Source organism: Scyliorhinus canicula, chromosome 8 (genome assembly GCF_902713615.1).
Source record: "Scyliorhinus canicula chromosome 8, sScyCan1.1, whole genome shotgun sequence".
In the NCBI taxonomy this organism is placed as follows: Eukaryota; Metazoa; Chordata; class Chondrichthyes; order Carcharhiniformes; family Scyliorhinidae; genus Scyliorhinus; species Scyliorhinus canicula.
In genome coordinates, this window is record NC_052153.1 from 41,774,958 (window position 1) to 41,789,526 (window position 14,569).

Here is a 14,569-nt window from a genome sequence, read left to right on the forward strand (position 1 = left end):
ACATCACTCTCCATCTCGATGAAGATTATGATTGCTCATCCCCAAGGGGCTCGCACAACTAGATTGCAAATTATTCCTTTCTCATTACACAATATCCAGTCTAGCATGGCATGTTCTCGGGAGATATGGTGGTGCAGTGGTTAGCACTGCTGCCTACGGTGCTGAGGTCCCAGGTTCGAATCCCGGCCTTGGGTCACTGTCCATGTGGAGTTTGCACATTCTCCCTGTGCCATGCGTGGGTTTCACCTCCCCAACCCAAAGGTGTGGATAATCTTAAAAGTAGAGCTAGGTTATCCAGGAGTGAAATCACTCTTTCAGTCAGAGCGTAGAAGAAATCTAGAACAATCTCTCCCAAAATGCTTTGACTGTTGAATCTCCTGGAACTTTCAAGGCAGAGGTTGATAGATTATTAGTCGGCAAGAATATCAAAGGTTATGAAGCACAAGGTAAATGGAGTTGAGCTGCAGATCAGCCAGAATCAAATTGAATGGTAGAACAGGTCTGAAGGGCTGAATGGCCTACGACTTAATGTTCCCATGTTCCTCATCCTTACACACTGATGCAGCTAGAAAATCTATCAAAGGTCGATCAGCTCAGGAAGTGACATCTGGGAGATGTTGGGAAATTGGATCAAAGATGTAGTGGGCAATTTGGGGGTAACAGCCTGAGGATAAAATTGCTAGCACTGAGTCAGAGATATACGGCCGCACCTGGCCGGAGTGACATTGTCCCATTCAGACTTAAACTCTTAATGGGAATGAACAAGATTATCGTATTCAGCCGGGGTGATTCACTCAAGATCCATTGTCATCTGGGACACTCTTGTCTGTCAGCCAGTAGCCCATTATGGAGTCTGATGGCCCCTTTTGTCCGTAAATTGGAGGATAGTTGCATTTTCATTACATGGCCTTGCTGTTTTGTGAAAACAAGAGTTTGGAATCAAAAGTCCAGAGAGCAATAATGAGTTCAAGTCTGCATACGTCCACGGTGGCACAGTGGTTAGCATTGCTGCCTACGACGCTGCGGGCCCGGGTTCGAATCCCGGCCCTGGGTCACTGTCCATGTGGAGTTTGCACATTCTCCCCGTGTCTGTGTGGGTTTCACCCCCACAACCCAAAGATGTGCAGGATAGGTAGATTGGCCACTCTAAATTGCCCCTTAATTGGAAAAAATAATTGGGTACTCTAAATTTTTTTTTTAAAGTCTGCATATGTCTGGACAGAACCATCTTTAAGGGGCTGAGGGGAGCTCAGAGAGATAAACGAATCCTGTTTGAACAGGTGGGAGCAGAAGGATTTGGAGAACAATCAGAGGAGGCCATGAAAAAGCTACTACAGAAACAGGCTTTCAGACAGGGCCTAAAAGACCCTCACTACCAGCAGGAAGATGTTGTCTAATGCAACTGTCGTTTTTGCCTGTCTGTGTCAGTGGAGTTGAGAGGTGTACGTTCATTTTCCATGCTGTTGAATAGGAAATCATCTGTTAGGGTTAAAAGATAAGCTGTATTTGTTAGGTTTGAAGTTTAAAAGTTTAAATATTGATTTTCTTTTGTTATTATAAAGTTTTGTTTGTAAAAATAACCAAGCCCTATTTCTCATGCAATCACTCCTGGAGCGAATCAGTCTTTCTGCACAGTGTTAAAAACAAACGTTGTGGTTCTGGTCCAGTATCATAGCCACTGTTGGGGATCTGGTCTGGTATCTGTAACATCAGGATTTGACATCTGGATTTTTCCTAAAAAGGGAGTCACTTTAAAAAAAAAAAAATTTCCACCCATCACCCATGGGTTCTGGCCCCATCCCAGTCTGAATGCCAGGAAGACGCTACGCTGGCCCCTATCGCTAAGATATGCACGGTGAAACTAGACGTACCTTTGGCCAACACTACGCCAGTTTCGGATTGATTGCCGAGGCATGGATCTCTAAATTATGGAAGTCCTGCCCATGGTCCAGCCCACTTAACCACCATCGCGACAAGGAAGTTGGTCTAATTTCATTCCCACAAGGCCCCACAAAGACTTATGAGCTTGCGGCCTTTCCAACAGACCTCCATCAATGTTATACTAGAACACTGGTACGGCCGCATTTGGAGTATTGCGTACAGTTCTGGTCGCCTCATTATAGGAAGGACGTGGAAGCTTTGGAACGGGTGCAGAGGAGATTTACCAGGATGTTGCCTGGTATGGAGGGAAAATCTTATGAGGAAAGGCTGATGGACTTGAGGTTGTTTTCGTTAGAGAGAAGAAGGTTAAGAGGTGACTTAATAGAGGCATACAAAATGATCAGAGGGTTAGATAGGGTGGACAGTGAGAGCCTTCTCCCGCGGATGGAGGTGGCTAGCACGAGGGGACATAGCCTTAAATTGAGGGGTAATAGATATAGGACAGACGTCAGAGGTAGGATTTTTACGCAAAGAGTGGTGAGGCCGTGGAATGCCCTACCTGCAACAGTAGTGAACTCGCCAACATTGAGGGCATTTAAAAGTTTATTAGATAAGCATATGGATGATAATGGCATAGTGTAGGTTAGATGGCCTTTAGTTTTTGACTTCCCATGTCGGTGCAACATCGTGGGCCGAAGGGCCTGTACTGCGCTGTATCGTTCTATGTTCTATGTTCTAACACCTGTGCACTATCTTCCTCAAATTCCTGAGGATTCAGCACCATGTTTTGTTGAGCTTGTCTATTTAATCCCAGTTCTGATATCTTTCAGGTCCTTTGGAGCTATTCCGGTGATCAACCGAAGGCGCTGGCACCTAACACAAAGCTGTATAAATGGCTGCCTCAAAATGACCTGCTTGGTAAGAGCCCTAGTCCATTACTTTCTCACCAATATTCTTTCCTCCATCGCCTTAATTTGTTTAAAAGGTTTTGATTTCTTCCTGGGATTGGGTTTTGTCGTAGCTAATTGCCCTCCGCTTCCTTATCTGCATGTACGGCAAGAAAGTGAATTTTGAATATCCTGGCCGTGAGGTTTGCTAGTGTCACACGGGAGGGTTTAAAGTAGTGTGGCGGGGGGTGGGTACCGGAGCAATAGGTCAGAAGGTGAAAGCATTGAGGGAGAACTGGGGAATAGGGCCAGTATGGCTCTGAGGAAGAGCAGACAGGGAGATGTTGCTGAAAACAGCGGGTCTAGTGGCCTGAAGTGCATATGTTTTAATGCAAGAAGTATTACAGGTAAGGCAGATGAACTTAGAGCTTGGATCAGTACTTGGAACTATGACGTTGTTGCCATTACAGAGACCTGGTTGCGGGAAGGACAGGATTGGCAGCTAAACGTTCCAGGAGTTAGATGTTTCAGGCGGGATAGAGGGGGATGTAACAGGGGTGGAGGAGTTGCGCTACTGGTTAGGGAGAATATCACTGCTGTACTACGGGAGGACACCTCAGAGGGCAGCGAGGCTATAAGGGTAGAGATCAGGAATAAGAAGGATGCAGTCACAATGGTGGGGGTTTACTACAGGCCTACCAACAGCCAGCGGGAGATAGAGGAGCAGATAGGTAGACAGATTTTGGAAACGAGTAAAAACAACAGGGTTGTTGTGATGGGCGACTTCAACTTCCCCAATATTGACTGGGACTCACTTAGTGCTAGGGGCTTAGACGGGGCAGAGTTTGTAAGGAGCATCCAGGAGGGCTTCTTAAAACAATATGTAGACAGTCCAACTAGGGAAGGGGCTGTACTGGACCTGGTTTTCGGGAATGAGCCCGGCCAGGTGGTAGACATTTCAGTAGGGGAGCATTTCGGGAACAGTGACCACAATTGAGTAAGTTTCAGTAAGTCACCATTGTCATTGCACCCTTCTTATTCCTGATCTCTACCCTTATAGCCTCGCTGCCCTCTGAGGTGTCCTCCCGTAGTACAGCTGTGATATTCTCCCTAACCAGTAGCGCAACTCCTTCACCCCTTTTACATCCCCCTCTATCCCGCCTGAAACATCTAAATCCTGGAATGTTTAGCTGGTGGACAAGGATAAGAGTGGTCCTAGGGTGAATGTGCTAAATTGGGGGAAGGCTAATTGTAACAATATTAGGCGGGAACTGAGGAACCTAGATTGGGGGCGGATGTTTGAGGGTAAATCAACATCTGACATGTGGGAGGCTTTCAAATGTCAGTTGAAAGGAATTCAGGACCGGCATGTTCCTGTGCGGAAGAAGGATAAATACTGCAAATTTTGGGAACCTTGGATAACGAGATATATTGTAGTCCTCATCAAAAAGAAAAAGGAGGCATTTGTCAGGGGTAGAAGGCTAGGGACAGACGAAGCCTGTGTGGAATATAAGGAAAGTAGGAAGGAACTTAAGCAAGGAGTCAGAAGAGCTAGAATGGGACACGAAAAGTCATTGGCAAATAGGGTTAAGAAAAATCCAAGGCTTTTAACGCATACTGTTCCTGTGCTGTACTTTGTTCCTTGTTCTTTGGCTGTAAGCGGCATATTAGCAGAGCCTGATCACTGCTCATCCAAAGTCTACAGGGATGCACTTGCAGGATGACGTTACTGGATAGTAATCACAAGTGGAACTTCCGGGTGATCTCCCTACTCCAGGAATGCTATTATTGTGCCTTACTTCTACCAAGGCCAAGATCAACCAACTCAACACCCATTGGGGCTGAACCTTAGTCTTTGTGGCTCCTCTATTACCTTGGAAAACTTACCATCAGTGGGATAGATACCTATTGCATGTTTAATGAAAAGGAAATTGTTTTAAATGTGAATTTAATGAGGCACAAATAATAATAATAATAATAACATTCTATTCAATGTTTTAGCAAATGTCCTTTTTTTTAAGTCGGATGCTCAACAATATTAACAACTGTTAAATCAATTTACAGCTTTTTTTTTACAAACTGCTACAAATGCTTAACTGTTATGAGGTTACTAAACATTTTGGTGAAAAAGTGTGATAAACATTCTTTCAGCGGTGTGTTCAAATACATGGGTCAAGTCTTTGGGGAAACTCATTTTCACTCATCAATTTTTAACATCGTAGAATCATAGAATATCTACAGTGCAGAAAGAGGCCATTCATCCCATCGAGTCTGCACTGACCCTCTGAAAGAGCACACTCCCCAGGCCAACTCCCCCGCCCTATCCCTGTAACCCCATAACCCCATCTAACCGTTGGACACTAAGGGGCAATTTGGCATGGCCAATCCACCTAACCTACACATCTTTGGACTGTGGGAGGAAACCGGAGCACCCGGATGAAACCCACGCAGATGCCGATTTCAGGCCAGGTGTTAAAATAAATCAAGGTTGATTTTCCATTATTATATACCTACTTTTTTTGTAGAATAGTGATTGCTAAAATTGTTCGTGATTCAGATTTCGCTGAGTATATGTTGGAGTGCTTTTACATGGAGTTGTTATCAATGGATTTCTGAAGTTGCAATCCTTTTGCAACCTGCTTTAAACTTAGTGCAAAGCTGCAAAGAAATCTCAATGGCTGCTCGTCTTTATTGGGTGTGGTTCCATAGGGGTTCCCAAGCTTGACTGCTGTAACTTTGGCGGAATTCACTTTGGTAGGAAAACAGAATTTCTTAAATGGCGAGAAGCTGAGAAGTGTTGAACCCCAAAGGAACTTGGTGTCCTTGTTCATGAGTCACTAAATGCTAGCGTGCAGGTACAGCAAGCAATTAAGAAGGAAAATGATATCTTGGCATTTATTACAAAAGGATTTGAGTACAGGATGTTTCAATGTAATTATTTTTAAAATATAAATTTAGACTATCCAATTATATTTTTCCAATTAAGAGACAATTTAGCGTGGCCAATCATTCTAATCTGTGCATCTTTAGGTTGTGGGGGTGAAACCCACGCAGGGACGGGGAGAATGTGCAAACTCCACACAGACAGTGACCCGGGGCCTGTAATCGAACCCGGGTCCTCAGCGCCGTTGGCAGCAGTGCTAAACACTGTACCACCATGCCACTCTGTTTTCATGTAATTATATAGTGACTTGGTGAGGTGACACTTGGAGTATTGTGTGCAGTTTTGGTCTCCTTACCAAAAGAAAGATATTCTTGTCATAGCGGGAGTGCAACGAATGTTCACTAAATTAATTCCTGGAATGAAGGGATGGTCCTTTGTGGAATGATTAAGTAGATGAGGCCTCTACTCTCCAGAGCTTAAAAGAAGCCCCGAGAACAGGGCTTGCCCGGGTAGATGCAGGAAGGATGTTTCCTCTGGCCCGGGTCTTTAGAACCAGGGGGAACAGTCTCAGAATGGCGGGCAGGACATTTAGGACTGATATGGGGGAGAATTTCTTCACTTGGAGTGTGGGAAATATTTGGAATTCTCTGCTCCAAAGATCTGTGCAGGCTCAATTATTGAGTATGTTCACTACATGTTGATAACATCGAGGGACACTGGGCTGGTGTTGGAAAATGATGTTGAAGTAGAAGATCAGTGATGATCACATTGAATGACAGAGCGGGCTCGACAAGCTGAATTGGCTACTCCTCCTTTTTCTTAAGTTCTTCTGTAAAAGCTGCAGAAATTCCACATAAATATGTTTGATATGTATGTGTGTATTGAAGGATGCACTGTTCATAATGACTTTAAATTCTGGATAGCCGTTCATTTGAGGCATCAGCCCTTAGCTCAGTGGTCTCTTGTGTCTGAGTTGAAAGGGCATGGGTTCTCTAGTTTCTCTCCAGAGGGCTAAGCGTGTAACCTGGATCGACATTTTAATTCAGTATGGTAAATCCTTGATTAAAGACGACTAGCTTAATGTTGTTTCATTTTAATGCCATTAACCTGATGAAGGAGCGGCTTCGAAACAAACCTGTTGGACTTTAACCTGGTGTTGTAAGATTTCTCACTGCACCCAACTCAGTCCAACGCCGGCATCTCCACACCGTGATTAAAGTTGTGTCGATCTAACCATTTAATGTTGTCATCTTCACTTCAACGTTGCTTATCACAGACTTCCTCTTCTGTCACCTGCCCTTCACATCCCCCAACGCCCCCCTCCCTCACCCACCCACCCGACCGATTTTCCTCTCCTGGCCTTGGCTCTTCCAACTCTTCCTGCCTTCCTTCTTTCCCCACTCATTTTGCCGACTCCTCCACCCACCTTGCCAGCGCCTCCACACCCTGCCGATTTCACCCTCCTGTCCTTGCCTCTTTCACCTACCTCCCCTCTCACCCATTTCCCTCTCCCGGCCTTGCATCTCTCCCACCCCCACCGCCCCACCCTTCAGCCTCCCGGCCTTCCCTCTCTCCCCACTTTCCAACTATCCCCAGTTACCTCACAGCTTCTGTTCTTACCTGAGTCCTCGGCACCTGTTCTTCACTGGCTCTTCTGCCTTTGGCTGTGCTCCTGAAGTCACATTAAATCCTGTATCCATCTAGTGGCAGACATTGGTCAGTGCAGGAAGCTGCTTCCATTTTTGCCACCGGATGGAGCCCGGTTAGTCTATTCCAGTATTTCTCAAACTATGGGATTTACCAACCACCCCGCCGCGTATTTTGCGGTGGCAGAGATGGCCTGCCAACGGCATCTACCGACCCCGCTGTTGTCAACGGAATTTCCCAGTGACAGCATCCCTTGCAGCCGGGAAACCGATGTGCCAACATGTGAAAATCCAACCTCGTTATGAAGGGCAATAGCAACAAAATGCTTGGTTTACTCAGCACTGGATGCTCTTCGGAGACACTGCTCCAGAATGCTGACAGCCTCAACGACTGATGCTGTGTTTTTAATGCGCTGTCACAGGTGAGGCGCAGAAGTTCAGTCTCTTCATTTGGAGTCAGCTGTAAGCCAATAATTGACTCTGGGGTCTCAAACTCAAAGGGCTTTTTGCCCACCTCTTCTCTTTCAAAATGTGAAACCTTTCCTCTGGAAAGTAGCAACAGAAGCTGTTGATCAGCGCAGCCAGATGCCAGTCTGTTGACAGTTTCCATACTAACACTGTTTTGTTTGATGGGTTGTAGCAGTGTGGGGAACATGTAGTAGTTTTAGCTTTGTATTCGCACTTGCCAAACTTTCAATTACTTTTGGAAAGCATCTATTTCTTCACAGTGCCAAAAGCAATCATCATCCTTCCCTTGAATTTGAGGTTCAGTTCATTTAGAATTGAAAAAATTAACAAATTGAGAAATTCAATAAAGCCGTAACTCAATAAATTATCTTTATTCTGCTTTGTTACCGATTTAAGTTTTTTCTTTGTTGGCTTTTCAACAGAGGCCCTGGAGCTCTGTACAGAGTGTCTAGCAGTGCTTTGTCCTGCCCTGGACTCTCCTGATCAGTTCTCTCCAGCAGATTCAGTTGTGGGATCCTGGTCTGTTTGTGTCTCTGGCCCTCTCTTCCTTATTACAAAATGACCCATCTTCACACTTGTTGCCTTGCTTGCTCGCTACTAGAAAATGGAGCAATCTCGAATAACGACAAGTCAGAATACAGGAGGGAGATTGAGAACCTAGTGGAGTGGTGCAGCGACAACAATCTATCCCTCAATGCCAGCAAAACTAAAGAGCTGGTCATTGACTTCAGGAAGCAAAGTACTGTACACATCAACAGGGCCGAGATGGAGATGGTTAGCAGTTTCAAATTCCTAGGCGTACATATCTCCAAAATTCTGTCCTGGTCCACCCACGTTGACGTTACCACCAAGAAAGCACAACAGCGCCTATACTTCCTCAGGAAACTAAGGAAATTCGACATGTCCACATTAACCCTTACCAACTTTTACAGATGTACCATAGAAAGCATCCTATCGGGCTGCATCACAGCCTGGTATGGCAACTGTACGGCTCAAGACCGCAAGAGACTTCAGAGAGTCGTGAACACAGCCCAGCCCATCACACGAACCTGCCTCCCATCCATTGACTCCATCCACACCTTCCGCTGCCTGGGGGAAGCCGGTAGAATAATCAAAGACCCCTCCCACCCGGCCTACTCACTCTTCCAAATTCTCCCATCAAGCAAAAGATACAAAAGTCTGAGAACACGCACAAACAGAGTTAAAACACCTTCTTCCCCGCTGTTACCAGACTCCTAAATGACCCTCTTATGGACTGACATGTTTAACACTACACCCCTGTATGCTTCACCCGATGCCGGTGTTATCTCGTTGCATTGTGTACCTTGAGTTGCCCTATTATGTATTTTCTTTTATTTCCTTTTATTTTCATGTACATAGAACATAGAACAGTACAGCACAGAACAGGCCCTTCGGCCCTCGATGTTGTGCCGAGCAATGATCACCCTACTCAAACCCACGTATCCACCCTATACCCGTAACCCAACAACCCCCCCCCCCCCTTAACCTTACTTTTTAGGACACTAAGGGCAATTTAGCATGGCCAATCCACCTAACCCGCACATCTTTGGACTGTGGGAGGAAACCGGAGCACCCGGAGGAAACCCACGCACACACGGGGAGGACGTGCAGACTCCGCACAGACAGTGACCCAGCCGGGAATCGAACCTGGGACCCTGGAGCTGTGAAGCATTTATGCTAACCACCATGCTACCGTGCTGCCCACTAATGATCTTAATAATCATTGTACTTATTGTAGGGAATTCTTCCCTACATTGTATCACACATGTACTTAATGATCTGTTGAGCTGCTCGCAGAAAAATACTTTTCACTGTACCTTGGTACACGTGACAATAAACAAATCCAATCCAATCTCTCCTCCTTGATTTTGCACCAAAAGCACGGATGTAAAGGACGTGTGTCGTCGGTGCACGTGCTGGGCGTGTGACCTGATCTCTGGCGCCATTTCTGGCTGGATGACTGCATCATTCCATTTAAAAGCCGGTCATGCCAACATTCTTAATGTAAAAACCTGTCACGGCCGGCATTCTCAATATAAAAGTCGGTCGTGGCCATTCGGTGCTTCACCTTCCGATCGGGAATGCTGCGACCGATCACTCTGTGACCCGCCCAGCGACCCACCTGCGGGTCACAACCCGCAGTTTGAAAAACCCTGGTCAATTCTATACTGTGTACTGAGGTGAGAACAGGTACTGTACTGCAATTTATAAAACAAATTTAATTTGTTTTATATATTTTAAATTTAGTGATGTATTTTGTTTTACAAGGTATTTCAACCAGCGATACACAGTGCTGTACATGTATGCTACAATATTTCAACTTACACATTTATTTTCCAGGTGAAAAAAGTCTGAAGGAACCTCATTCCGGTTTTAACATTGATTCATATGGAAGCCCATGATTCACTTAAAGGTGTTTCACTTCACATTGCCATTTTCAGAAACACAATCACAAATTTAAGTGAAGCCTTACTGTTAAATCAAATGTTGAAGGGTGGCACGGTGACGCAGTGGTTAGCGCTGCTGCCTCACGGTGCTGAGGACCCCGGGTTCGATCATGGCCTCTGGGTCACTTTCCGTGAGGCGTTTGCACATTCTCCCCGTGATGCATTGGTCTCACCCCCACAACCCTAAACGATGGGCAGGGTGGGTGGATTGGCCACGCTAAATTGTCCCTTAATTGGAAAAAAACAATTGGGTACTCCAAACATTTAAAAAAATCAAATATTGAAATTGTTAAACCAATCTCTTCTCTCAACTGAAGGTAAAGATTCCATGGCACTATTCAAAGAGAAGGACATCTTGATCAACCATTATCATTTAGCCATCATCACTAACACATTATCTAGTCAATGTTTTCATTACTGTTTGTAGATGCTTACTATGCACAAATAGACGGTCAGGTTTCCCTACAGTGACCAGTGACAACACTTCAAGATTAATTGGCACAGAAAGAGGCCCTTCAGCCCATCGGGTCTGTGCCAGCCATCAAACACCTATCGATTCTAATCCCATTTTCCAGCACTTGGTCCGTAACCCACTAGGCTGTGGTGTTTCAAGTGCTCAACTAAGTAATTTGGAACGTACTGATAATATGATAGGTCCTTTATAACTCCTTTCTCTTTTTCTTTCTTTCTATTTAAAATGCCCTTTACTGATCAACCTGATGTAATCACAACTGAAGCATGATGCCATCCTTAGTTCTCCTTTAACAATAGTACAGGAAGAGTTTTGTTGTTCTTGAAACAATACTCCATTTTGCAGAAGAAGAGCAACACGGTGACACAGTGGTGAGCACTGCTGCCTCTCAGCTCCAGGGACCCAGGTTCAATTCCGGCCTCAGGTGATGTGCGGGTTAGGTGGATTGACCATGCTAAATTGCTCCTTAGTGTCCAGGGTGGGTTGTACAGGGGAGTGGTCATTTGTAGGGTGTTCTTTCGGAGGGTTGATTCAGACTCAATGGGCTGAATGCCCGCATTATGCACTGTAGGGGTTCTATGATTGAAGGGGGGTTGGGGTGGAAAAAGTAAAATGTTGAAATTCATCACCGCGTGCCTAGGTGCCCCCGAGTTACAAGTCAATAGATGAGAAATGCACAAATTTAATAAGTAGTTCTTGTTTTAAATTAATAAGTTGCACAACACTGAATTATGGAATGTTAAGCAACAAACGAGTGATTCATTTGTGTTGTGAACATGTGTGGCAACATGGCACGGAATGTTATTAGACACAAAAAGTCCTTGCAAGTGCGAGTTTTTATAGAAAGTATAAAGTAGAAATGTAAACGTGTGTGCAAATTGTGACTAGGGAGAAGCTCCCTTATCTGCACTGTCATGCAGCCAGCCTTAATGATCTTTTTGCCCTAGATATGTTGTTCAAGTAACCATTGGTGTCAATCACAGGTACATATTTTCAACCATTATCTTTTATACCCATAAATTGAATAAATAACCTGGTACTAGCAGAAAATGTGCAATTTCTAGTGTTTGGAAAGTAATATTCACGGAGCTCTAACAGATGAATACAGTTTGACTTGTTATGATAGGGAGATGTTAGGAAATTGGATCAAAGATGTAGTGGGCAATTTAGGGGTTAACAGACTGAGGGTAAAACTGCAAGCACTTAGTCAGAGGTATACACCTACACCTGACCTGAGAGTTACATTGTCCCATTCAGACTTGAGCTCATTCATGGAAATAAACAGGATACCCCTTTTCAGCCGGGGTGATTCTCTCAAGGTCCATTGTCCTCCGGGACACTCTGATCTGACCAATCATTAGCCCATTGCAGAATCTGATCGCCTACTTTGTCCGTAAATTGGAGATTAGTTGCATATTCATAGCTGTTCTTGTGTGTAAAAGGGAGTGGGCAATCAAAAGCCCAAATAGTGATGATGAGTTCAAAGGGCTGGGCGGATAGCAGATAGAGAAAAGGAATCCTGTTTGAACATGTGGGGGCAGAAGGATTTGGAAAGCCATCGGGAGAAGTCATGAAAAGCTGGCAAAAAGGCCAAAAAGGGGTCTGAAGGAGCTGCACTAATAGCAGGAATATGTTCTGTAAATGCAAATATCATTTTTGCCTGCCTGCATAAGTGGAGTTGAGTGCTGTATGTTCATTTCTCTGATTAATGGGAAATTGTGTGTTCGGGTTAAGGGATACATGTAAGCTGCTCTTGTTAGGTTTCAAGTTTTAAAGTTTAAATGTTTTTTGTCTGTTTTAATAGAGTTTTGTTTGTAAAAATAACCAAGTTCTATTTCTCATGCAATCACTCCTGGAGCTAATCGGTCTTTCCGCACAGTGTTAAAAATAAAAAATTGTTGCAGTTCAGTTCCAGTATCTTAGCCACTGTTCGGATCTGGCCTCACATCCGTAACAGACTGTGTTCATAAAAAAACTCTCACCTCTGTACCTTTCATAACCATACGACATCGAAAGTAATTAATTACAGGTTTTGAGGTGTGCTCGCTCTTTTCATGCAGGGAATGTGCTAACTGATTTGTACACAGCTGAATCCCACAAACAGCTCTGAGATATCAATCGGTAATCGGCTATAGTTTTTTCAAAAATTAATTTAGAGTACCCAATTAATTTTTTCCAATTAAGGGGCAATTTAGCGTGGCCAATCCACCTAGCCTGCACATCTTTGGGTTGCAGCGGCGAAACCCACGCAGACTCGGGGAGAATGTGCAAACTCCACACGGACAGTGACCCAGAGCCGGATCGAACCTGGGACCTCGGCGCCGTGAGGCTGCAGGGCTAACCCACTGCGCCACCGTGCTGCCTGGTAATCGACTATAGTGATGTTGATTGAAGAATAGATGTTGGCCAGGACAATGGAGCAAACTCCCTGCTCGGAGTGGAGCGATCACATCTTTTTCCCACCTGAGAGGGAGAACGGTGCCTCAGTTTAACATGGTCCTGAAAAAGACAGCACCTCCACCAGGGCAGCATTCCTTCAGTGTGGCACTCGAGTGTCAGCCACCATTTTGTGCTCAAGTCTCTGAAGTGAGGCCTGAAATCAGAACCTTCTGATGTCGGTGTCATTTCCGTTAAATCGCACCTGAGATCTATGTTAAATGACTGGATATTCAAAGCGCTACCACTTAGCTGCCACAAACCTTATTATATTCTAATATATACCATCTCTTCTCTTAGAATTTTGAATAATCAGTCATTTGACATAGATCTCGGGCGCGATTTAATGAAAATGACACAGAGCCCCGTGTCGAGTGCATTCAGCCAGATGTTTCCCGGCACTCGCAACGCTGAGAAAGACCCCGCTATCTAACGGGACTCTGTTTCATTTTGGAGCCTCAGCGGGGAATGCCCCACCGAGACCGCACTTAATCCCATTTCCTACACTGAGGAGCTCTGCTAAATGTTGCCCCGATCTCAGGACTGCCAAAGAGACCCTCTGAACCCACCCCACACAGCACACATACCTTACCTAACAAGAGCAGGGCAACTACAATCCCAGCATGGGCAAAATGCCACCCAGGATCTTGGGCACGATTTAACAAAAATGAAACAGCATTTTAATATGCAGATTAGCTAGATCTGGATTGTGGGCGGGATCCAGATTGTGATGTCTCAGGATATCCTGTTAGAGCCTGCGAGACGTGGTGTGCGATTGAACGTCGTGAGCGGCCTATCGTGCGATTTACTGGCCACGTCCTGCCACGATCTTGGCGCCGCGGCCATTAGATTTTGCCCCTTAGCTTAGTTACAACCACGGCTCAACTGATCATTTTTATTTTCTGAAAATATAATTGCAGGGCATCCCAAGACGAGAGTATTTATCACTCATGGTGGTACAAATGGGATATATGAAGCTATTTACCATGGGGTGCCCATGATCGGAATTCCTCTATTTGCGGATCAACCTGATAACATGGTTCACATGAAGGCAAAGGGAGCTGCTGTGGTCCTCGATTTTCTCACGTTCAATACGCAGGATTTAGTTGATGCCCTCAACATGGTGATCAATGACAAAAGGTAAGAGAAAACTCTTCAAAGGAAGCAGAACAGAACCATGAACTCCTTGAAAAAGGCTGGGTTCCCAGCCATGTTTTTTTTTTATAAAATAATTTTCACATCCAACAAACCCATGTACACAATTCTCTCTCTTCTCTCTCCCCCCCCCCCCCCCCCCCCCCCCACCCCGGGTTGCTGCTGCTGCAGGCCTATTTCCAGGAAAGGCTGCCACCGCCTAAAGAACCCTTGCACCGACCCTCTCAGGGCGAATTTCACCCTCTCCAACTTGATGAACCCCGCCATGTCAT

General features: G+C 45.1%; 1 protein-coding gene across 7 annotated transcripts in view; it reads left to right on the top strand.

Annotated features, from left to right (window-relative positions):
• The window catches only part of LOC119970193 (UDP-glucuronosyltransferase 2A1-like), a 119,324-nt gene that overhangs the window by 88,207 nt on the left and 16,548 nt on the right, over positions 1–14,569 (top strand). For all 7 annotated transcript variants that reach the window (XM_038804426.1, XM_038804429.1, XM_038804431.1 and 4 more), the window contains 2 exons: positions 2,712–2,799; positions 14,063–14,282. In XM_038804426.1, coding sequence (XP_038660354.1) covers positions 2,712–2,799; positions 14,063–14,282 — 308 coding nt within the window. The remainder of the gene's footprint in view (positions 1–2,711; positions 2,800–14,062; positions 14,283–14,569) is intronic.